This window comes from Dermacentor variabilis, unplaced genomic scaffold, assembly GCF_050947875.1.
Source record: "Dermacentor variabilis isolate Ectoservices unplaced genomic scaffold, ASM5094787v1 scaffold_14, whole genome shotgun sequence".
Lineage (NCBI taxonomy): Eukaryota > Metazoa > Arthropoda > Arachnida > Ixodida > Ixodidae > Dermacentor > Dermacentor variabilis.
The window spans coordinates 5667301-5690515 of NW_027460302.1; the positions used below are offsets into that span (position 1 = coordinate 5667301).

General features: G+C 46.0%; 1 protein-coding gene across 4 annotated transcripts in view; it reads left to right on the top strand.

Moving 5' to 3' along the window:
- Positions 1-23215, top strand: part of LOC142567741 (osteomodulin-like) — a 297596-nt gene that overhangs the window by 254359 nt on the left and 20022 nt on the right. For all 4 annotated transcript variants that reach the window (XM_075677919.1, XM_075677920.1, XM_075677922.1 and 1 more), the window contains exon 2: positions 6440-6588. In XM_075677919.1, the coding sequence (XP_075534034.1) occupies positions 6440-6588 (149 nt within the window). The remainder of the gene's footprint in view (positions 1-6439; positions 6589-23215) is intronic.

The following is a 23215-nucleotide window of genomic DNA, read 5'->3' on the forward strand; positions in this document are numbered from 1 at the left end:
TGCCGCGCCTGTCTTGAAATAATGGTTTTCATTTGATGGAGTCGACAAGCTCAAAAGATAGTTTGCTTCTGCATGAAAGCATTGACAGTGATGACAGTGTTTGTAGCTATAGACACGTACAGTGATTCTGCTATTACCGACAACGACAATAGTTTTGGTATGGCGTGGCAGTGTGCGAAGTTCTATAGATGGAAGCTTCTGCCCACGCCTCCGTGTTTTACATTTGTGTACTCGTATCAACGCGACAGTGTTTAGGGCGCCGTGTCGCAGAAAATCTGGCGTCGGTGGAGTTGTCCGTGAGCGAAAGTTTCCGTATATATTTAGGTATATGTTCATGCCACGCCTAGCTATATGACATGACTGCATTACATATGGCGAATATACAGATTATATTCGCCATTACATCACTAACGTTACTCATACCTTGTCTTACATTCTTGACGAAGAGCAAAACGAGAACAAGGTAACATCGGGAGTCAACGTTTCAACAAGTGGACTTGTCTTTTTCAAGGCGACATATGCTTTCCTCGGCACTGTATATATAGGTAGTGTTCTTGTAAAGGGGAGAAGGAGTAAGGCGGGCGGGTGTAGCAGCGACCCAAGGTATGTTAGCGGCGAGGGTGTAGAATTGAGAATAAGGGAGTGCTGTGCACAAAGGCGGTGACACGGTCGTGTGTCATCGGCCGTATCAACGGCTCAGCCCCACTCTACTATCTGTTGGACAAAGTTATTCCTTTGAATTTTGAGAATGACAACCCACAAACAAATGTCATGAAGGACCGACAGCACACGCCTTTATGTACAATCTTCTCAGACTCGAGTAATAAAAGTGCGAAACATTTAAAAAAAACCTGTAAATGTTGTATTTCATTTTTTTGGCGCGGGAAATGCTCACTACCTGCGGGATCGGCCCACGCAACTGGCCGCGTTTCTAGCAGAAAGCTCCACTTCATGCACACCGTTCACCTCCAGCGTTTCCTGGTAAGCATTACGGTTACATAAGCTTCATTTGCAGGCAAATACACATGGTCACATGGTCAAATACACATGGTCAGCCTGTTGATTTGATCGCGAAGCAAAAGCTATACAACCCTTTCTGTTACGAATAGGGGTTCTTTCTTAAGTGTGAGTAGCGATCAGGGATCTTGGAATGCTATCACGCTCCACTCTTAGAGGCAAAGGCCAAGCTTAAGCATCCTCCAAGTTTTTTTTAGATACGAGTTATGAATTTAAAACTCCCGTCTGCCATCTATACTTCCAACGTGCAAAACATTTGCTATCAAGGTGTGAAACAACCAAAAGTCATTTTCTGAACGCGTTCTCGATTTTTTGCCGACACATAAGTGTACATCGTAATATGCTATGTTCGGTTTTAAGTAAACACCATCGCCTTTGTCTCACCTGTAAATGCCACGATCGTAACTTTTCTGGGTTTTTATTTTTGTTTCCGGCCCTTATCCTCCTAGGGTTTTCTGTCCCCGATCCCTTCCCTACGCAGAGTAACATGTAAGCGCCTACTTACACACCGGCAGAATTATCTGTATTGGAATAAAGAGCTCTCTCTCGCTCTCTCCCAGGTTCGGATCTTGCTCTTCAAATACACATGGTCAGCCTGTTGATTTGATCGCGAAGCAAAAGCTATGCAACCCTTTCTGTTACGAATAGGGGTTCTTTCTTAACCTTTGCTACCGTAGTGTGCGTAAATAGCAAAATGAATCTGCCAGGTAATCGCTTACCTCAGCTAATAAGACATGTAGAAAATAGTCTGTTGGGTGATATATCATATAGGTGACGGATATATGAGGTAACATAGCAGTTCTCAACGTGAGCCAAGAAGACTCAGTAATTACGTTTGTGCTAGCGAAGGAATTGATTAAAGTAGCAAACTGTCTGGCTAAAGCAGCATCCGATACCATATTTACGTTTACGTTACCCATGAAAACAAGCGGAGGTGACGAGCATACCGTGTAGCATGGTGGGCGTCGTATACCTTTACACAGGGACGACCAAAAGGAAACGATAACAAAGGCGACTAATTTCTTTCCTAGTGTCAGGTGACACGTGAGTACAATTGCAGTAAATTCATAATGTACTATTGTTCGTTTTATGGTGTTAATTAAAATTGAAAATTCTAGAATGACCGCGCCGTCTAGGAGACTGTGTACTTAAACGCCACTCTCCCTCCATTGCATAATGAGCTTACTACACTATGTGTAATTTTGATAATACGAGATATTATCATTTATGGTCAGCCATGTTTTAGTGTACAATAAAATATCAAAGTTGTGCAAGATTGATCATTGCAAACAGTTTAGTTCGTATTCCTTCTTCTATATATTGCCACGTTGTAATGACGGTGAAGGATACGGTAGCGAAAACTGTCAATCACGAAACTCTCTTTATTGTGCGGACCAGTGCCCACAAAAGCAGGCGACACTCATAACAAACGGCAGCGGCGAGCACATTCGCCGATCGTTGAAGTCTGATCAGCGGGTCAAGCGCGAAACATGCACGACTCATTGAAGGTACCAATGTAATCGCTGACGCCTTAAGAAAGTACTGCACGTTTCGCGCCGCGCATACAATTTGATTACGTATGGTTGGGTGACAACTAGTGAACGAATAAAATCATCGATAACATTTGAGGAACTTCCGATACATGTAGGAACGTCCTGCGCCGAGTGATAATGTATAACATTTGATCGCTGGTGAAAAGCGGTCATCGGAGAGAAACTAACGTGTTCACGTGTCAATGTCCACTTCATAAAAAGTGTTGTGCCGATGCTCCAAACGACCACAAAAGCGATAAACATAAACACCCATGCACAGAAGCAATAAAGCAACAAAGAGACAAAGTTCCAAAATTCGTCAGCGGGCGTAGAAAGTCTTGAGAGGCACCACGTACACGATTTGAGGTCCTGCGCGGCGCCGCTATGATTGCAAAATGCCGTCTGGCGCGCGTCATACTCCAGTGTGCCAATACGCCGGATGATATTGTAGGGTCAGAAACAGCGCCGCAAAACTTTCTCACTACGTACTCGTCGGCGTGTCGGGGTGCAAACACAAACACGTTCGCCGGACTGGTATTCAACGCAGCGTCTTCGAAGATTGTAGTGTCGGCTGTCGGTCCTTTTCTAGCTTCTGATGCACAGCTGGGTAAGTTGCCGTGCTGCAGATAGGCGCCGACGTCCAGACTATTTTCGTCGGTGACGTGGGGCAGCATGGTGTCGAGAATCATCGTCGGGTTTCTTCCGTAAACCAGCTTGAACAGCATGATCTGTGTTGTTTCTGGCACCGCCGTGTCGTAAGCGAAGGTTACACAGGGATGAACCACATACCCAGGTGTTGTGTTCGACGTCAACGTGCATGTTTATCATATCAGCGAGGATCTTATTCAGGAGCTCTGTAAGGCCATTCGCCTTTGGGTTGTAGGTGGTTGTCCTATGGTGACTTGTCTGGCTGTATTGCAGGATGGTATGAGTAATCTCCGCTGTAACAGCGGTCCCTCTGCCGGTAGTGAGGTCTTCTGGCGCACCATATTGCAGCAGCATGCTCTCGACAAAGGATTGAGCTACTTCCACTGCACTATAATTGACTTGTTTCCAGATGTTGACGTCGGAAAGGGTCCCAACAAATCAATCCCGATCTGCTAAAATGGCCGGCAAGAAGGTTCGATCTGCTGTAGTAATAATGCTGGCATTGTCAGCGCTGTTCGCGTCGCTGGCAGTCTCATCACGATTTGGCGTAATGGGTGTCGTCCGCGTGCAGGCGTGACCAGTAATGCCCCTGAATCCTCGCGAGCGTACGAGAAGAGCTGAGCTGCCCTGCCATTGTGTCATCAAGAAGGGCGTGTAAAACCTCTGGCCGCAGTACAGAAGGCGCAACCAGACGGTAGTTTTAGCGGAATGGTGAGAAGATTGATTTACGAGGGCGCTCCTGTGTAACAAAAGCGAGGCAAATCCGCTCCTAATTACTCTTGCCACAAAAGCGGTCTTCCCTTCCAAGAAGTCGACAAGGCTTCTTCGCTTCTAGTGACATGTCGTCGGCACTTATTGTTCATAAGAAAGACTCCTCGTCGTGGTCGTCTTGCTGCGGTGGGTCGATGGAAGCTCGGCAGAGGCAGTTGGCAACAGAGTCTTTTGCTCCTGACTTGTATAGCACGGCTATACCGAATTCTTGCAGTTGGAGGCTCCACCGTTCTAGGTGTCCTGAAGGGGCCTTTCAATTGGCTAGCCAACACAGAGCGTGATCGTTGCTTACGACTTTCAACGGCAATTTCTTGCGAAATTTCTTTGTAGCCAAAATTGTGACAAGGCACTCCTTTTCCGTCGTTGAATTATTCTCTTCTGTTTTCGAAGGCGGCCCGCAAGCTCAAGATATGACGCTTTGCAGTACCCGTTTCCGCTGGTCTAGGACAACGCCGAGACCTACGCTGCTTGCGTCAGTGTGGATTTCGGTATCGACATCTACGTTCAAGTTGGTATTGCTGGTGAAAGCAGGCGTGTTTTTTGATGCATCAATTCCTCGACATGCGGTGTTTTCCACTTAAATTCAACGTCGGATTCCATGAGAAGTGTAATAGGAGCGGCAATGCGAGAGGAGTTCTTGACAAACCGCCTATAGTAGGCACACAGTTCGACAAACCTGTGCAGTGACTTCATGTCGACGGGCTGAGGAAAGTTTGCAATGGCACTTATCTTCTGCAGATCGGGAAGGAGCTCTGACGTGCTGATGACGTGACCCAGCAACAGAAGTTCTTTGTAAGCGAAGTGGCATTTATGCGGCCTGAGGATAAGCCCAGATAAGTTTATAGCGTCTGGTAAAGTTTCAAGGTGCCGAAGATGATCGTTTAAGTTTGAGGCAAAGACGATGACGTCGTCAAGGTAGACTAAACACGTTTGACATTTCAAGACAGTCTATACTGTGTCCATTACACGCTGGAAAGTTGCCGAGTAAAGACCGAATGGCATGACCTTGAATTCATGGAGGCTGTCTGGCGTGATTAAATGCGGTCTTCTTCCCATTCCTCTTACCGAGTTCGATTTGCCAGTATCCCGTCATCCAGCGCATTGACGAAAAACACTTTGCATCGCACAGCCGGTGCAATGCGTCGTCTATCCGTGAGTGAGCGTATACGTCCGTTACTGAAGTACTAAAGCGCCAAACAGACGACACAAGAAGAGGCACGGACGATGTCTCTTCGGGCACCGTGTCACAAGAAGACACAGGGTGTCGTCTGTTTGGCGCATTAGTACGTCACTAACATGCACCAACTAGCCCAACAAAAAGTTCTGCTGGAGTATACGTCCGTCCTACCTCGCAATTTTGTTCAGGCGACGGTAATCGATGCAGAAACGCAGAGTTCCATCCTTTTTCTTCACCAAGACTACAGATGACGCCAGAGGGCTTTTCGATGGCTGGGTGATATCATCGTGCAGTATATCGTTGACATGCTGTCCTATAGCTTCGCATTCTCGCGTTAAAACTCGTTGAAAGTATCTGGCGGAGTGGTCGAGCGTATTCTTCTATTGCTATGTGACGCATAGCAACTGGTGTTTGTCGGATCCTTGATCACGACGAGAAGCATTCGTTGTTTTGCTGTAGAAGACGCTTGAACTGTTCTTGCTTATGGCTGGGAAGACACGGATTAATATGCGAAAGTCGTTCAAGACCATGCACCGTCGTTATGGCTTCTCTGTCGTCTTAAAGGCCATGATGGGCGAGTTGACAGGAAGGCGTTAAACTTAAAGGTACGACGAAAAAAGGTACCGAATCACTTCCAATGAACACATTGACTGGAGATGATTGAAGAAAATAAATGTGACGCCCATCATTCGAAGGTCATGAAGCCACATTGTTTCCTACAAAAATCACTGGATGCGTTGCGATATTCTGCTACCATAAGAATGATGGTTAATACATAGAGTTGTCTGACCTTTGTGTTTTTGGCTACAACTATTCTCTTGAGGTTATTTATTACGCTCTATCTTGGTAAATTATGAAGTCCTTAGTTTGCTCAGAACATGAAGAGAACCAGTCTCTGCCCACATGAGTAGTCACTGTGAATTGTTGCACATATAACGCAGTATTTTTTCGAGTATAATCAATTTGCAAAGTAGCAAAGTTCTTTCAAGCGAAATGAACGAACTTTATAGGCCATCTACTGCCCATCTCTCTCACCTTGGCTGACCCGCCATACTTGCCGTTTCGTACACAGTAGCGCCAGAGTTACATCCAGCAATTTTTGTAGGCAACTCTCGTTGAAGCGATTGAGGAACAGCTGATTGCTCCTCCTCAACCTGCCCACCTTTCCGCTAATAAAGTATGTACGAGTATACGCGTTTTGTGGCACGTTTGACCGAATGTTTTCTGAGAAACTAGGAAAAAAGCATTGTGCCACGCCTGCTAGTGCTCTAACGAACGTGTTAATTTTGTGCAGCGACAACGAGCTCACGTCTCTGCCGTCGGACATGTTCGAAAACATGCCTGTGCTGGAAAGCGTCACGCTGAGCCGGAACCACTTCCAGACGCTGTCGCCGGAACCCTGGAAACCGATGCTGGGCCAGTTACGGCTCGTCACACTCGACGGTGAGTGCTCGTGTCAGAGTTCCCCGAAAAGCGGCACATACTCAGAAACTTCATTTAATATCATAGCGCTCAGTATATAGTTGGCTCTGTGGACGGCATGGAGTGTTTCAACGCGCATCCAACGCTCGGAGCACGAGCATATTTAGCGCTCGGCTCTCATCGCAGTGCAGCCATGGCGGCCGGGAATCCAATCTGCGAACACACACAAACACACTACCTAAGGTTCTATGAAATTCCGTAGCTCACCATCTAAACCTTTGTTGTGGATGAAAAACACTACACACACACACACACACACACACACACACACACACACACACACACACACACACACACACACACACACACACACACACACACACACACACACACACGTTATTTCGCATGGCTTCATCTTCTCGTTTCTGCAACACTTATGCCGCGCATTAGCTTATCGTGTTTACGATCGTGCTATGCTTTTGTTGATTGTTCGTAGCCATGAATGCACATACCTTCCCATTTTTGTACAATTTATTAAGGTATTTCGCTGGTCGCATTAGGTTAACAGCTGTTATCATTTCAGTGAATTTCCACCCTTCTTCGTGTACACAAACCTCCTTAATTTACGCCACTGTACCTTTCAAGTGGGCGTCAATGATATTTTCGTAGAACAGATTGCAGTACGCCTAGACAGGAAATTCGCTGGCAAGGTAGTAACGACGAAAAGCACATAAATTGGTGGCACTGCTCTAAAGCCCTAACTTATTCGTAATGTATGACTATGGAGCGCCAGGTGGCAAAATGCTGTGCATTGCAATTCATCTTCATACCATTAATTAAATTGGTGGTTTTATGTGCCAAAACTACTTTCTTATTATGAGGCCCGCCGTAGTGGAGGACTCCGGAAATTTCGACCACCTGCGGTTCTTTAACGTGAACCTAAATCTAAGTGCACGGGTGTTTTCGCATTTCACCCCCATCGGAATGCGGCCGCCGTGGCCGGGATTCGATCCCGCGACCTCGTGCTCAGCAGCCTAACACCATAGCCACTGAGCAACCATGGCGGGTTATCTTCATACCGTACGAATTAGTATAGGCGCACTTACTGCTTCAGATCGGGTATACCGAAGGCAATTCTGGGTTGTGTATACGATGTCATCTACACGACTACTGCAACAAGTTATGTCAAATGCTAAAATAACCAAAAACCATGCACTACTCCACGCTGTGGGCATCGGTCTCTTATGAAGCATTTTGCATATAGCTTGTAGTTGAGCGTGGTTTGAAGATTTCCGAAGATCTTCTAACGTGTTTATGTGACGTGTACGCGACGCAAGCTTGTGCGGGACGAGACGACGGCGCCGGTTAGAGCACTACCGTACGACGTCGATGCCGTGACGACAGGCATCTCCGGCGAAGAAACAGCTTAGTGCGACATCCCGCTTCGCTTAAAGCAAGTGCCATGTAACATACGTCGCCGAATACCTTGGTGGAGATGTGAGTATTCTCCAGAGTGTTCTCGTCGAGATGTGAGTGAATGCCATGAATGAAGAGAGCAATTTGATTTTCTTAAAGGTGGCCTGGACCCATCCTGATTGACATAAACGAAAACTGAGGCAAGAAACTGACGTCTTCCGAATACACCATATGCTCCAGGATTTAACCCCATGCACAAGAGACGGATATAGGTGGTAACTCACTTGTCAGTTAAGACCTCCTCATTTCTTAAAAATCCTAACGACATTGTAAACCCACCAGTCAGCTGGAACTGAATCTGTAGTGAGCAATTGCTGGAATATACATGACGAAATGAAATTAGCGCGCCTTTAAGTTGGGGTGAGTCTTTGGAAAGTGGTGGTTTGTATTATTGATATAGCAATAGTCGTAGTTGGGCTGTCTATAGAGCCGGAAGTCTCGTTTAAGTTTCTTGTTTGCTTGTTTTGGGGGTTTTTATGTACCCCATTTACAAAGATAATAGTAGCAGAACTTTTCCATTTCACAAACGCAAGGAGAATGATGCGCTAGACATGCGGAACTAGAATTTTGTAGACAGCTAAAATATTTAAGGCAAAATATTTTTTGCATTTTCCAACTGCCACTATGACGTGCTTTTTATTTGCTTATTGAACTACCATTACCTTGCAAATACTCATCCTAGTTCCAAAGTTGTACGAGGCACCAACTCAAATGTTCATAAATTCAGATACCATACACCCAGAAGTTTTTAAAAAAAGTTGGAAATGTGTCCTAAAATTGCGTTGTGAGCAAAACGCGAATAAAGCGGGGTCATACTGCTTGATTTCATAACCAAGGATTGCAGCCTTTCTCGTGGTCAACCTAACTATGGCTTTTCTGTAACTGCGAATAGGGGGACAATATTAGAGCCTCATCCATAATAATAATACCTCACGTAGTAATATAGAATCTTTAGCTTTTCAGCTGAAACTGCTTTCGCAGCAGGTGGTTTGGCGCTGAGAATTCAGGTTTGGCAAAGTTTCAGTTCGTGCTACTGAGCTTACCGACAACGAACGTGGCATGGAAACAGGCTTAGCAGCGGGCTTTTGCGATCCCTGTAAGGAACGTTATATCACCAGTGTGAGTTACGTTTCTTTATTTCACTTCCGTGTTCAAACATACACTAGTTCCAAGAGTGCAGCTTTTATACAAAGCTATTGTCTCGACCTGTCCGGTCGAGGTCGAGACAATAGCTTTGTATAAAAGCTGCACTCTTGGAACTAGTGTATGTTTGAACACGGAAGTGGAATCTGAATTGTGGAATCTGGAATCTGAATCTGAATTGGAATCTGAACCTGGCAACGTTTAACGTTAGAACGCTATCTAGTGAGGCGAGTCTAGCAGTATTATTGGAGGAATTAGAGGGTAGTAAATGGGATATAATAGGGCTCAGTGAGGTTAGGAGGACAAAAGAAGCATATACAGTGCTAAAAAGCGGGCATGTACTGTGTTACCGGGGCTTAGCGGAGAGGCGAGAACTAGGAGTCGGATTTGCTGATTAATAAGGAAATAGCTGGTAACATACAGGAATTCTATAGCATTAACGAGAGGGTGGCAGGTCTTGTTGTGAAACTTAATAAGAGGTACAAATTGAAGGTGGTACAAGTCTATGCCCCTACATGCAGTCATGATGACCAGGAAGTCGAAAGCTTTTATGAAGACGTGGAATCGGCGATGGGTAAAGTCAAAACAAAATACACTATACTGATGGGCGACTTCAATGCCAGGGTAGGCAAGAAGCAGGCTGGAGACAAGTCAGTGGGGGAATATGGCATAGGCTCTAGGAATAGCAGAGGAGAATTATTAGTAGAGTTTGCAGAACAGAATAATATGCGGATAATGAACACCTTTTTCCGCAAGCGGGTTAGTCGAAAGTGGACGTGGAGGAGCCCGAATGGTGAGACTAGAAATGAAATCGACTTCATACTCTGCGCGAACCCTGGCATCTTACAAGATGTAGACGTACTCGGCAAGGTACGCTGCAGTGACCATAGGATGGTAAGAACTCGAATTAGCCTAGACTTGAGGAGGGAACGGAAGAAACTGGTACACAAGAAGCCAATCAATGAATTAGCGGTAAGAGGGAAACTAGAGGAATTCCGGAGCAAGCTACAGAACAGGTATTCGGCTTTAACTCAGGAAGAGGACCTTAGTGTTGAAGCAATGAACGACTATCTCATGGGAACCATTAAGGAGTGCGCAATAGAAGTCGGTGGTAACTCCGTTAGACAGGAAACCAGTAAGCTATCGCAGGAGACGAAAGATCTGATCAAGAAACGCCAATGTATGAAAGCCTCTAACCCTACAGCTAGAATAGAACTGGCAGAACTTTCTAAGTTAATCAACAAGCGTAAGACAGCGGACATCAGGAACTATAATATGGATAGAATTGAACAGGCTCTCAGGAACGGAGGAAGCCTAAAAACAGTGAAGAAGAAACTAGGAATAGGCAAGAATCAGATGTGTGCGTTAAGAGACAAAGCCGGCAATATCGTTACTAATATGGATGAGATAGTCCAAGTGGCTGAGGAGTTCTATAGAGATTTATACAGTACCAGTGGCACCCACGACGATAGTGGAAGAGAGAATAGCCTAGAGGAATTTGAAATCCCACAGGTAACGCCAGAAGAAGTAAAGAAAGCCTTAGGAGCTATGCAAAGGGGGAAGGCAGCCGGGGAGGATCAGGTAACAGCAGATTTATTGAAGGATGGTGGTCAGATTGTTCTAGAGAAACTGGCCACCCTGTATACGCAATGCCTCATAACCTCGAGCGTACCGGAATCTTGGAAGAACGCTAACATAATCCTAATCCATAGGAAAGGGGACGCCAAAGACTTGAAAAATTATAGACCGATCAGCTTACTGTCCGTTGCCTACAAAGTATTTACTAAGGTAATCGCAAATAGAATCGGGAACACCTTAGACTTCTGTCAACCAAAGGACCAGGCAGGATTCCGTAAAGGCTACTCAACAATAGACCATATTCACACTATCAATCAAGTGATAGAGAAATGTGCAGAATATAACCAACCCTTATATATAGCTTTCATTGATTACGAGAAAGCGTTTGATTCAGTCGAAACCTCAGCAGTCATGGAGGCATTACGGAATCAGGGTGTAGATGAGCCATATGTAAAGATACTGGAAGATATCTATAGCGGCTCCACAGCCACCGTAGTCCTCCACAAAGAAAGCAACAAAATCCCTATAAAGAAAGGCGTCAGACAGGGAGATACGATATCTCCAATGCTATTCACAGCATGTTTACAGGAGGTATTCAGAGGCCTGGAGTGGGAAGAATTGGGGATAAAAGTTGATGGAGAATACCTTAGCAACTTGCGATTCGCTGATGATATTGCCTTGCTTAGTAACTCAGGAGACCAATTGCAATGCATGCTCACTGACCTGGAGAGGCAAAGCAGAAGGGTGGGTCTGAAAATTAATCTGCAGAAAACTAAAGTAATGTTTAAGAGGCTCGGAAGAGAACAGCAGTTTACGATAGGTAGCGAAGCACTGGAAGGAGTAAGGGACTACATCTACTTAGGGCAGGTAGTGACCACGGATCCGGATCATGAGACTGAAATAACCAGAAGAATAAGAATGGGCTGGGGTGCGTTTGGGAGGCATTTTCAAATCATGAACAGCAGGTTGCCACTATCCCTCAAAAGGAAAGTGTATAACAGCTGTGTGTTACCAGTACTCACATATGGGGCAGAAACCTGGAGACTTACGAAAAGGGTTCTGCTGAAATTGAGGACGACGCAACGAGCTATGGAAAGAAGAATGATAGGTGTGACGTTAAGGGATAAGAAAAGAGCAGATTGGGTGAGGCAACAAACGCGGGTAAACGACATCTTAGTTGAAATCAAGAAAAAGAAATGGGCATGGGCCGGACATGTAATGAGGAGGGAAGATAACCGATGGTCACTAAGGGTTACGGACTGGATTCCAAGGGAAGGGATGCGTAGCAGGGGGCGGCAGAAAGTTAGGTGGGCGGATGACATTAAGACGTTTGCAGGGACAACATGGCCACAATTAGTACATGACCGGGGTAGTTGGAGAAGTATGGGAGAGGCCTTTGCCCTGCAGTGGGCGTAACTAGGCTGATGATGATGATGATGATTGTCTCGAATTGAGGAAGGAAGAAGAAGAAGACGAGAGAGCAAGACGTACCTGGTATGGGCTCCAGGTTTCCGAGGTTGTGCCCGAAAAAGTATTACTCCGTGTACCCTACCATTACCGAGAAGGTCTTTGCGAAGTTATCAGCTCTCCGATATGACTACCCGCATCGGAATCGGAGCTCTACTAGTGACTTCATTTGAAGAATTCGTACGAAATCACGCCACCGTCTCGATAACCATAACGAACGGAGTGCCCGACCGCTAAGCAGCTGCTGTCCGTGGATCTGTCCGTGGAGCAGCAGCTAGCGCCGTCGATGTCGCCGCCGCTGCGTTGAGTAAAATGAGCACGTAACAGCGGGAGCCAAGGCTTATCGTCGAGACCTAACCAGTCGGCCTGCTCGAACAATGGAGGTGGTGGAGGTGGAAGGAATAGACATCGAACCAGAGGAATGCAATGAAGAATCTGGATGGCTGACTAGACAGAAGAACAAGAATGAGCAACAACGACAGCAGCAATGAAGTAAGACGACGCAAGACTCCGTCCAAGGAATGCAACGGTTACAACGACAACATATCACCTACAGACCAAGAATACCAAGAATACCCAAACTACGGGAGAATGCTATTAAAATCGTGATCCGCTTTAGGGACAGTTTCAACGCCACCGAGTTTGGAGGAGTCCAGATCAGAGATGTAATGCTCGCTTCAGCAGGACTCACGATAAATGACACAGCAGACGACACGTACAGAACAGACATAGCAGGTAACATTGTTATCACCACAATCCCAAGTATGCAAAACGCAGAGAAATATAGCAAGCTTTCATCTCTGCAAATTGAAGGGAAGCAATACCAGGCACCCGCATATGCCACTTCATCGGACGACACAGTCAGAGATGTCATACGCAACATACCAAGCTACGACACTGGAGCGGGTATCACGAACAGCTTAGTGAACAAAAGAAACCCCTACATATTGCAAACACGAATAATGGGCAAGACGAACTCCCTGCGCATCGTATTTGACGGGAAGAAAGTACCATTTTAAGTCTACTACAGAGGGGCCGAATATAAGTGCTACAAGGGCTGTGGCCTTGTCAAGCTGTTCTGAAAAACAGCTTGTCACAGTCCTTCTTTCTGTATCATTGACAGAATGAAAATGAAGATTTATTGATTGATTGATCGATCGATCGATTGAGTGATTGATTGATTGATTGATTGATTGATTGATTGATTGATTGATTGATTGATTGATTGACATACACAAGAAGAAATCCGAATTTCGCACCGTGTGTGGTGTTGTGGGACATCGTGCTGACGTGTGTCCAGATCCAACCCGCAACCCCTGCAACACATGTTACAAGGAGGAGCTAGAACAAAATCATGACTGTAAGCTGCAATGTGCACTCTGTGGACTTGGACATGCCACCGGGGATAAATGCTACACCAAACGCTACCACACTCCTCGATGCTACACCCAGAGGAGACAAGAATCAGCGCAGATCCCAAAACGACACAATTGGATCCAACCTCGAGAAATCTGGCACCTCAGCAAAGTCCTGACTGTGCATTAATGGCATTCAGATGCTCCTCCCGAAGCTGCTCCAAAGCCCGTGACCAGTCTAGGAGCACTTCCAGAAGCAGCTCCAGGGGCACCTCCCAGAAAATGCGGATTGACGCTACCGCAGACCAAGTCAGTACAGAAACACCCCAGGTAAGCTGGACGACTATGGCCTCCTACTGTCACACAAATCACACAACACCACACTTAGCACAACCACCTAAAATAGATAATAGGAGGGAAAACGCATCGTTCCAGGCAATTATGCAAGAATTGAAAGCCCTGCGCACAGAAATAACAGAATTGAAACGTGAAAATGCATAACTGAAACAGTAACTTCTAGCATGCCAAAAGAAAGAAACAACAAAGAGCACACCTTCAACAAGCATTAATAACAACTTAGTGCAGCAGCAAGCATCAGAACAAGAGGGTCCAATGTAAGTCACTACAGTAATCCATCCTACTATTGCATCATCAACAATGGAAGGAGAACTGCGTGTCGGCCGTACGAGACGCGAGCCAACAAGCCACTTCTGCAATATGCGTCTGCCCATTCTAAGCTTGTTAAGCGGGCCAGTATCAGTTTTTGCTTCATGAATGCCCTTAAGTCGTGTTGCCATGTGGTGGACGTAAGTTTTGAAGAGCAAACTCGATGTTTGTCCTTTGCTGGATATCCTAAGGTGGTGCAGGTGTCGGTCGGTCGCGGAACGCATTTTAAGAGAAGCGCGTTCCATGACGCAGAAGTCAGTTGCCGATGTCCCTCCCGCTAAACGTCCTGAAGTAAGTGTTGTACCCTACATGCACGGGATATCCCATATATTGAAAAAGATGACCCAAAAGGCGAATGTAAGAGTGGTCTTTTCTTTACGCAACAAACTCGGCAAGCTATGCAAGGTGACGCAACCAAATGCCGACCCGTCTGATCAGTGCACTAAGGATCATCGCAAAAAGTTCTTCGAGTGTGCTCACCGTGTGGTTTACAACCTCCCGCTTTAATGTGGGAAGCATTATATCCGGCAAACTGGGCGTTGCCTCAGTGATCGGCTTCGCGAACCCTGGAACAATGTAAACAATGGCACCGGTGGGTCCTTGGCGATTCATTGTCGCGATCATGGCTGCAAACTTATCGAGGACGATTGCGCGATTGTGTCCCGTGGCAGGACGCAGCTTATCCGGGAATGAACTGAAGCGCAGATGATAGCAAAATTGGGTGATAAATGAGTTAGTTTCCTTTCACTGGCTCTCACAGAAGAATAACTAAGTTTCTTGGAGGCGGCATCCCATGACTCATAACTATGTTACACGAATTCGCAGTTCGTTTTCTTCATGTAAGCGCATGCGCAGTCTATACTGCTTCACATATATAAACCGACTCAGTGACACAATTAATTTAGTTGAAATTTTGCGATTGGTGTGTGTTCTCCTCTTACATCCGTGTCTTTTCTGTTGCGCAATGATACTTCGGTAATGGTTTACCAACTGGCCCGGAATATTGCTCTCATTGAATTCAAGAGTCATACTCGGACTGAATCTCAAGAAAGCATTTCACAACGTAAGCCATAATGCAATACTAGAAGAACTTTCTATGTTAAACGTAGGGCATAAGACATACCGATATATTGAGGATTTCTTTTCCGCCAGAACTACTATATACCACGAATATCGGAGCACTCAAGTCGAACATTGTGAATCTGGGTGACAAAGGCACGCCTCGAGGATCACTGCTATCACCCACGTTATTCAACATCGCACTAATTGGGCTCCCGAGAAGACTCGAGAACACCCTGCGCCTACACCTCAGTTTATATGTGGATGATATAACTTTATGGTACGGCGCGATGGCGAAATCCAGGAGACCCTGCTGGAAGCAATAAATACAGTCACAACATACGTAGAACCGAGAGGACTCTCATGTCTCCCGAACAAATCTGAGCTCCTATATACTGATCAAACCAAAATACCATAAAAATCGCAATTCACTAAACAGCATAGAATTGCCTTGGAAATCCAAAGTATACCCGTACGCCAGGTCCCGTGCCTAAGGGTACTGGGACTGTACCTGCAAAGTGACAAAAAAAACACCACAACAATCCAACGTTTAAAGACATACACGGCACAGGTGGGCCTGCTTATGTAGAGGAGTGCTACCACATACACCGGCATGAAAGAGAACAATATCATTCGACTGGTACAAGCCTTTATCATCCCCGTATAGCGTATAGTGCGCCATTCTTAAATTTCACGCATACCGAGAAGCACACGAATGACATAATTATAAGGGAAGTATTAAAACAAGCATTACACCTTCTTCGAAGCACTGCAAATGAAAAGTTATTAGCCCTAGGATTACATAATACAATGGACGAAATTTAGAAGCACAGATAACATCACACTAGGAACGCCTAAAACACTCGAAGACTGGACGGACAATACTAAACAAGCTGGCAATACAATACCAGACGTGAATTGAAGAAACGAGATATTACTCTGGACATCGGGAACACCTTCATAATACCCCCACCCCAAAAAACATGCGCACAAACCCTAACGCAGAGCGACGGAAAGCAAGAGCCCAAAGACTCAATAAAGTGCTCAAAGACGCCTAACATGTGGCTCATGTTGATGCTGAAAAGTATCCGTCACAACCAGCCATGACTCTTGCAGTTGTTACGGGCACAAAAATGAATATCGCAGCAATTAGCTCTATACGTACTAAACACCCAAAAGAAAGGGAAGAGGCTGCAATAGCTTTAGCACACGCATCAAGCAATGTATCATGCATCGATCGTCACCGATTCCAAAGCAGCCCTTATTAATTACACTGAGGGACTTCTATCACCTGAGTAAAACTCTTGCTTGGGCTAGTTGGTTCATGCTTGAAGTAGTAAAGGCAAGGCGCAGAAAACCAGGACTCAAGAAGAAGAACACAAACGACAGGACCGGCGCCATGGACCGGCAAGGACCGACAAGGCGCCGGTCCTGTCGTTTGTGTTCTTCTTGAGTCGTGGTCTTCTGCGCCTTGCCTTTACTACTTATATCACCTCAAGCCTACCGAATTCTCATTGGAATGCATCCTACCCGCAGAAGAACTTTTCGGCTCATCTAGACGCCAGTCCATGCAGGAGCATTTGGGAACAACGCTGCGCACCACGCTGCCCGAGCAAGCATCAACCGCGAGTTATTTGCGTCCCCCATCTCTCTCTGAACAACAAATCACTGAAGAGACCCAAACAGAACTACTGTCCCCAGAATTACAACCAGATCAAGAATTAACATCTTCCCATTACGAACAAATGACTATTTATAGAGAAATCCTCGAATACTACCAAAATTCTCGCTATCGATATGTTCCTCCTGACAAATCATTAAACAAACACCAAGCAACTACGTGGAGACTTCTACAAACAAGCACTTTCCCTACACCAGTACTCATGCACTGAATACACCCAGAAGCGTACTCATCACACTGTGACACATGCAATACACCACGTGCAGACCTCCATCACATTATATGGGCATGCCCATCAGCTCCAAACAATATCAGACACAGCATAAACTACAATGCTAAAATAAAACCCCTGAGCAGTTGGAGGCTATACTGCTTAGCGAATGCCCAGAGGCCCAGTTCTGGGCTGTCCGGCTGGCGGAGGACGCCGCTACGGCTCCAGGCCTGGCCTGCGTCTGACGGATCGTGGAACTTTACGGGGCTCGCCTCCCAGCCTCTCCGTTCGCCTTTTGAACCCAGCAGGGACTTTTCAATAAAGTTTTATCTCTCTCTCACTCCCGGATTGTGACAAAATTTCGCCGAAATATTTTAAAGGTTCCACAGAGGCCTACCAATTTTACTCGCTCCCGGTTACGCTTCCCCACTGACTGCCATTTACCAACAACGCGACAAACCGCAACGACGAAACCAGCTCTTTCAAGACATAGCTAGAAAATGAAGTCGACGAGCTGAGCTTCTCCTTTGCCGTTTTCACCGGATGCTGTTTTGCATCGGCTCTCAGTTCGAAGGCACCTTTGGTACCCGCCTCTAGTCCATCGATTCTGGGCACATGGAAACATACTAGCTTCCAGAAGTGACCCTAGGGCCTTTACCACTCTTGCACCTGTAGTGGCTACCATAGAGCTTTTGTTTTCACGTAGTCTGGAACGAGTCTAAATATCTCCAGATCTACCCCAGACAGACTAAGGCGCACCCTTTGACGAGCACACCGAACAGTTAATGGTAGTCTACTTGAGGCATCGCCGATGCGTTCCCTGTGTCCCACTGTGTTCGACCACCAGCGAGATTTACCGCATGAATCGACGCGCAGTGGTCCCGGCGCTTGGGCTGCCCGTAGGCTGTGAAGCACACGAGGTTTAAAATCTCCTCGCATATAACATTCAGCCGGCATATAATTAACTCACTGCAAATAAAATTGTTTCTTAGTACAACATACTTCGCCATAATATTTATACCGCTTCAACCACACTTGATGTACAGTATCGTCCACTCTTAGGGTGAACACGGCTCACCGTGGCCGCGCTCCGCGGGGCCCCAGTGCATCCGGCGCGGTAGCGCATCGAAGCGAAGCGGCGCAGGCGCACACGGACCCAGGGGAGGTGCTTCGTGTCGTCTGCTACAGCGCTGGAGCGCGTCGCCTCTTGCTTTGCTGTAAAGTACACTTCGCTAGTCCCAGGTGACTGAGTGCTCGAGGGGGCATTGCGGGAAGGCGCACTTCACTAATTGGAGCATTTTCCAGCTGGTTCCATCTACAGCTTGTGAACAGCCTGCTTAAACAATATACATAAACAGTAACAAGCTCCTCACCAAATAAATCACTTAGCATGTTTTTTACAAGTGATGAGGGTAAAAATACAGTCATTTTTTCGCACTCTTCATTAGGCTGGGGCGTAGAGGCGGTGCTTGATAGTCTTGTCAGGGACGTCACTCAGCCTGAGGCTGTTCTTAATTTCTCGAACGGTGGAGGTCGGGTTTGTAGCAGCCGCCGCAACAATGGTCACTCTTTGCCGGGCTTTACGGGGAGCATCCGCAATTCTTTCATCCTTCTTGTAAGCCTAGACGATTTTATTTACAGTTTTCAGTGGCCTTTCTGTCATCTCCGATATAATGCGTTGAGAATAGTTTTGTAGGCACAGATCTACAATGCGTCGTCTTTCTTTTTCCAGTACCCGCGACATGGCTAGTTTCCAAAGTGCACCGGGGAAATGAAATTATCCTGCACTGTTACAGCGTTTTTGTCGCCGAAGTGCCATGGCAACCAGCAACCGAACAAAATGCAATTCATCATGCAAGTCGACGGAAATGCGTTTAATAGAAACACATCTGGTGCCTTTCGATTTGGCGAGTCATCCCAGAATTTTTAACTCCTGAGCGGCCAGTCACTCAGTTGAGTGGTCGTTGGCTGCACCGCATCATCATATTAAACTAAGATGGGGTAGCATGACCTAAGCAAAATAAAAAAGGCTCGGCGGTTGATCGAGCTGACGCCCACAATCACTTAAAAAGTAGACTGGCCCAACCACAGCAATCTGGCTTGGGCCGGGCTTAGCTTTTACAAATGGCGAGCCCGTTTGCAGACCACCGGCATGCTGTGGGCAGACGACACCAGGCCGGCCTCATGACCGCTGGTTTAAATATCGTGGCCGCGTTCGTCCAACACACGGACCGGCCGCTTCCACACGACGGCAACAGCATCGCTTGTCCGCGGCAAGGGTATTTGCCGTATTCATATTTGGGTTTTACCCACTCAGCTCAGCCCACCCCCGCCTACCCCTTAAAAGAAAAAGAAATCAATTCCTCCTAATCTCCAAATTCATCTGATGCCCACCTCTATGGCGTAACTATGAGGCGATGTGTCGCTTCGGGACGTATACCGCACAATTAACAAATTATTATATGCTGGTGAGAATGTACATATGGCCCATTCCGAGGAAGTAGGGAAATGAAATAGAAGCGAATGACGACTTAATTACCCGGCAAGACGTAATTTAAGCTAGAAAACAGACCTGTACATTACAGATTTTCCACTCTAATAACCTATTCGAAACGGACGGAAACAGCCTTCGCATGCGGCGTGCATTGACTCCAAGGAGAAAAAAACAACCAACCAAAAAAACGTCGGCACCACATGCCTTACTTCACCTAATCAATGTAACCAAATAATTGACCGACGATTCCTCTAAATGAGAATGCGACTTCTCGCGTCAGGTAGCCGTCAGAGGACCGGCACCGCTTCGGTGATTTTACCCAAACTGTGACAACAAAAATGAATTTAGTTTTTTTATAGGATGTAGAAAGATGAAAAGGCGGAGTAAAATGGCCGCCAAATCAGTTGTTATGCCGGGGAGACCACTTTCCTACATCGCGTAAAGCGCTCCATGCTCTCCTACCAGCGATATTAACGTGTCAATAAGAGAGTGCGAAGCAGTGGATATCGCTTCTTAGTTGCTGTCGAAGTAATAGTATATTGCCCACCCTAATGGTAAAATCCATGGCAAACATGATGATGCGTGATTGAACAATCGCTCTCTAACTTTCTGCGAAATTCATAGCGGGTTTCGGTCGTTTTTTAAGCCAATTAAGCACATTCGTTCTAGCATCAAGACATGCGCGAAACACCGCGCTAGGCTCATCACGTGATGACTGCAACCAAGAGCGCGCTAATAGGTTTCTCGGTATGCACTACACCAAGTGCTGTGAGAGTAACATAAGAGGTCCCCCCTCTAACAAAGAGCGCGAAAAAATGACTGTATTTTTACCCTCATCACTTATAAAAAAACATGCTAAGTGATTTATGTGATGAGAACCTTGTTTCTGTTTATGTATATTGATTAAGCAGGCTGTTTACAAGCTGTCGACGGCACCAGCTGGAAAATGCTCTAGTTAGTGAAGTGCGCCTTCTCGCAATGGCCCCTCGGGCTCTCAGTCACCTGAGTCTAGCGAAGTGTACTTTACACCAAAGCAAGAAGCGGCGCGCTCCAGCGCTGTAGCAGACGACGCGAAGCACCTCCCCTGGGTCCGTGTGCGCCTACACCGCTTCGCTTCGATGCGCCGCCGTGCCGGATGCACTGGCGCCCCGCGGGGCGCGGCCACGGTGAGCCTGTTCGCCCTAAGAGTGGACGAGACTGTACATGGTTCATGAGGAGCTCTCACAAGGACTGTTCTTTTTTCTTTACGTACCGATAAATATGCAGAAGGAGGTCCGACAGTACTAGGCTGTAGAGGGAACTACTGTCCAAGGTTACAAACAAGTGTGGTGACTAAACAAGTTAATGTAGTTGTATTAACGTAGCTAACGTAGTTATTTATTTATTTATTTATTTATTTATACAATACTGCAGGCAGCAATGCTGCCCAAGCAGGAGAGGGTTTACAAAAGATGCTTTGTCAACATATTTTCAAATGAAACATAAGAAGTGCATTCAACAACACATTCCGGTAAATGATTCCATTCATCGCTCGTAAGTGGAAAGAATAATTTCTGAAAGATTTTAGTACGAGCAAAGTATGACCGAACTACTTTAGAATGAAAAATACGTGACGACCTTTGTGGAGCATGGGTAATTATGTGGCATTTGTTAAACCTGTTTGATTATGAAACAACGAGTAAAAAAAATTCAGCCTGGCGATCTTAAGGCGCGGGTGGAGCGGATCCAGTCCAAGTTGACCTAACATGCCAGAAACTGATGAAGATGTTTTGTAATCGGGGCAAATAAACCGTGCAGCCAGGCACTGAATTTGTTCAGGTTTCTCAATTTCCTTATTAATGAAAGCGTCCCACACTATGGAGGCATACTCGAGGAGTGGACGTACGAGGGAACGATAAGCCTGCAGCTTGACAGATAAAGGGGACTTTACCTTTCTACACAGTAAACAAAGTTTTTTGAAAGCTTTGTTGCATATGTTGTTAATATGGGTGTCGCATTAGAGGTTACTGTTAACTGTTATGCCTAAATATTTAACAGAGGTAATAGATTGAATGTTCCGATTGCCAATGTGGTAAGTATGGACACGTGTACTTATCTTTATCGAGCGACCACGTTTCGCCGCTTAACAACTGTAATCGCACAGCGAGGGACGCGCCTGCATGTATCCGACGTTTCTGGAAAGTTATCGATGCTTCTACCCGGCTGTCTGTTGTCGCCGAACCTTGTGTTATCTGATTTCATCGCGTAACGTGAATGGTGTAGAACTTTGTGGCAGGCACGCGGGTCCGAACGATTAGTCTGTAACATTCGACGACTGCTGTATAAAAGCGGACGCGCTTGACCCGCTGATGAGATTTACGACGATCGCCGACTGTTTCGCCGCTCTCGTTGTGCTTTAAGTGTAGCCTGTTTTGTGGGCACAGGTTCACCCAATAAAAGCCAGTTTTTTGCCTTTCACAGTATTGCTACTGTGTTCTTTGACGTCACGACCACGTGACCGTATAAAGTAGTGGTTTTCGTTTCAATGTTATTGTCATTGACACAGCTTTGGAAAAGTTTATTTGCATTCCTCTGTCGTCGCACTAGTCCGCGAGTTTAATCCGCGAGTTGTATTAGAACCGGAAAACTAACGCAGATAAATATAAAAAAATAAACGAAAAGTCTAAATAATAAACGTTATTCTATAGAGATGAATATCAACCTAATAATTCAGTAAGATAACAATTCTTCTTTTAAAGAACCAAGTGATCAAAAGTCTTTGAGATAGGTTAGTAGAGGGTTGCAAATGAAGCAGAAATATGGGGTATGTCAATCATAATTAGCCCGTTTTACAGGTAGTAGAAAATTTTCATCTGACGCAAATCTAGTAGGATTAGTGTTAATACCATCAAGAGCATAAAATGCACTTGATGGTACAAGATCACTCAATGGCTTGAATAGGATAGTGGTGAGGTGATATTTAGTTAAACTAGAAATTGAGGGTATTGTAAGGAAACCATTTATTCCAGCCGAGCTCGTGCTACCACCACAAGGATCAAACTGTGCTGCTGTTGATGATATATACACGTAAAGTGCAATGGATGATGATATGGGGAGATGATGAAGTTGAAAGTCAGGCATGCGTTGCACTCACACTAATTCCCTCTCGCTGTGGAAGCGGCCGCCTGGCCGCGCAGAATTATTATGAAATGCGTCGATATACGGTTCTAAGCGAGTGACATGCACTATCTCTCTCCCACGGCAACGGTAATCAGACGGCGTTCTAAGGGGCGAGACGCGGTAATTGACAGGTCATGTGTACTCAATGACCATGTAAGGTCCAATAAAACGCGTGATAAATTTTTCGCATAAGCCGGGAACGCGCACAGGAGTCCAAAGAACTTCGTCGCCAGGAGAAAAAATTGGAGGACGCTTAAGCTTCGTCTTCAAGAGTGGAACGCGACAGCGTTCCCATCGACCCGCCAAGGGGTGTAAGACAATGGGCTACGGCGCAGCAATCACTTACGAGGCGCCCCGCA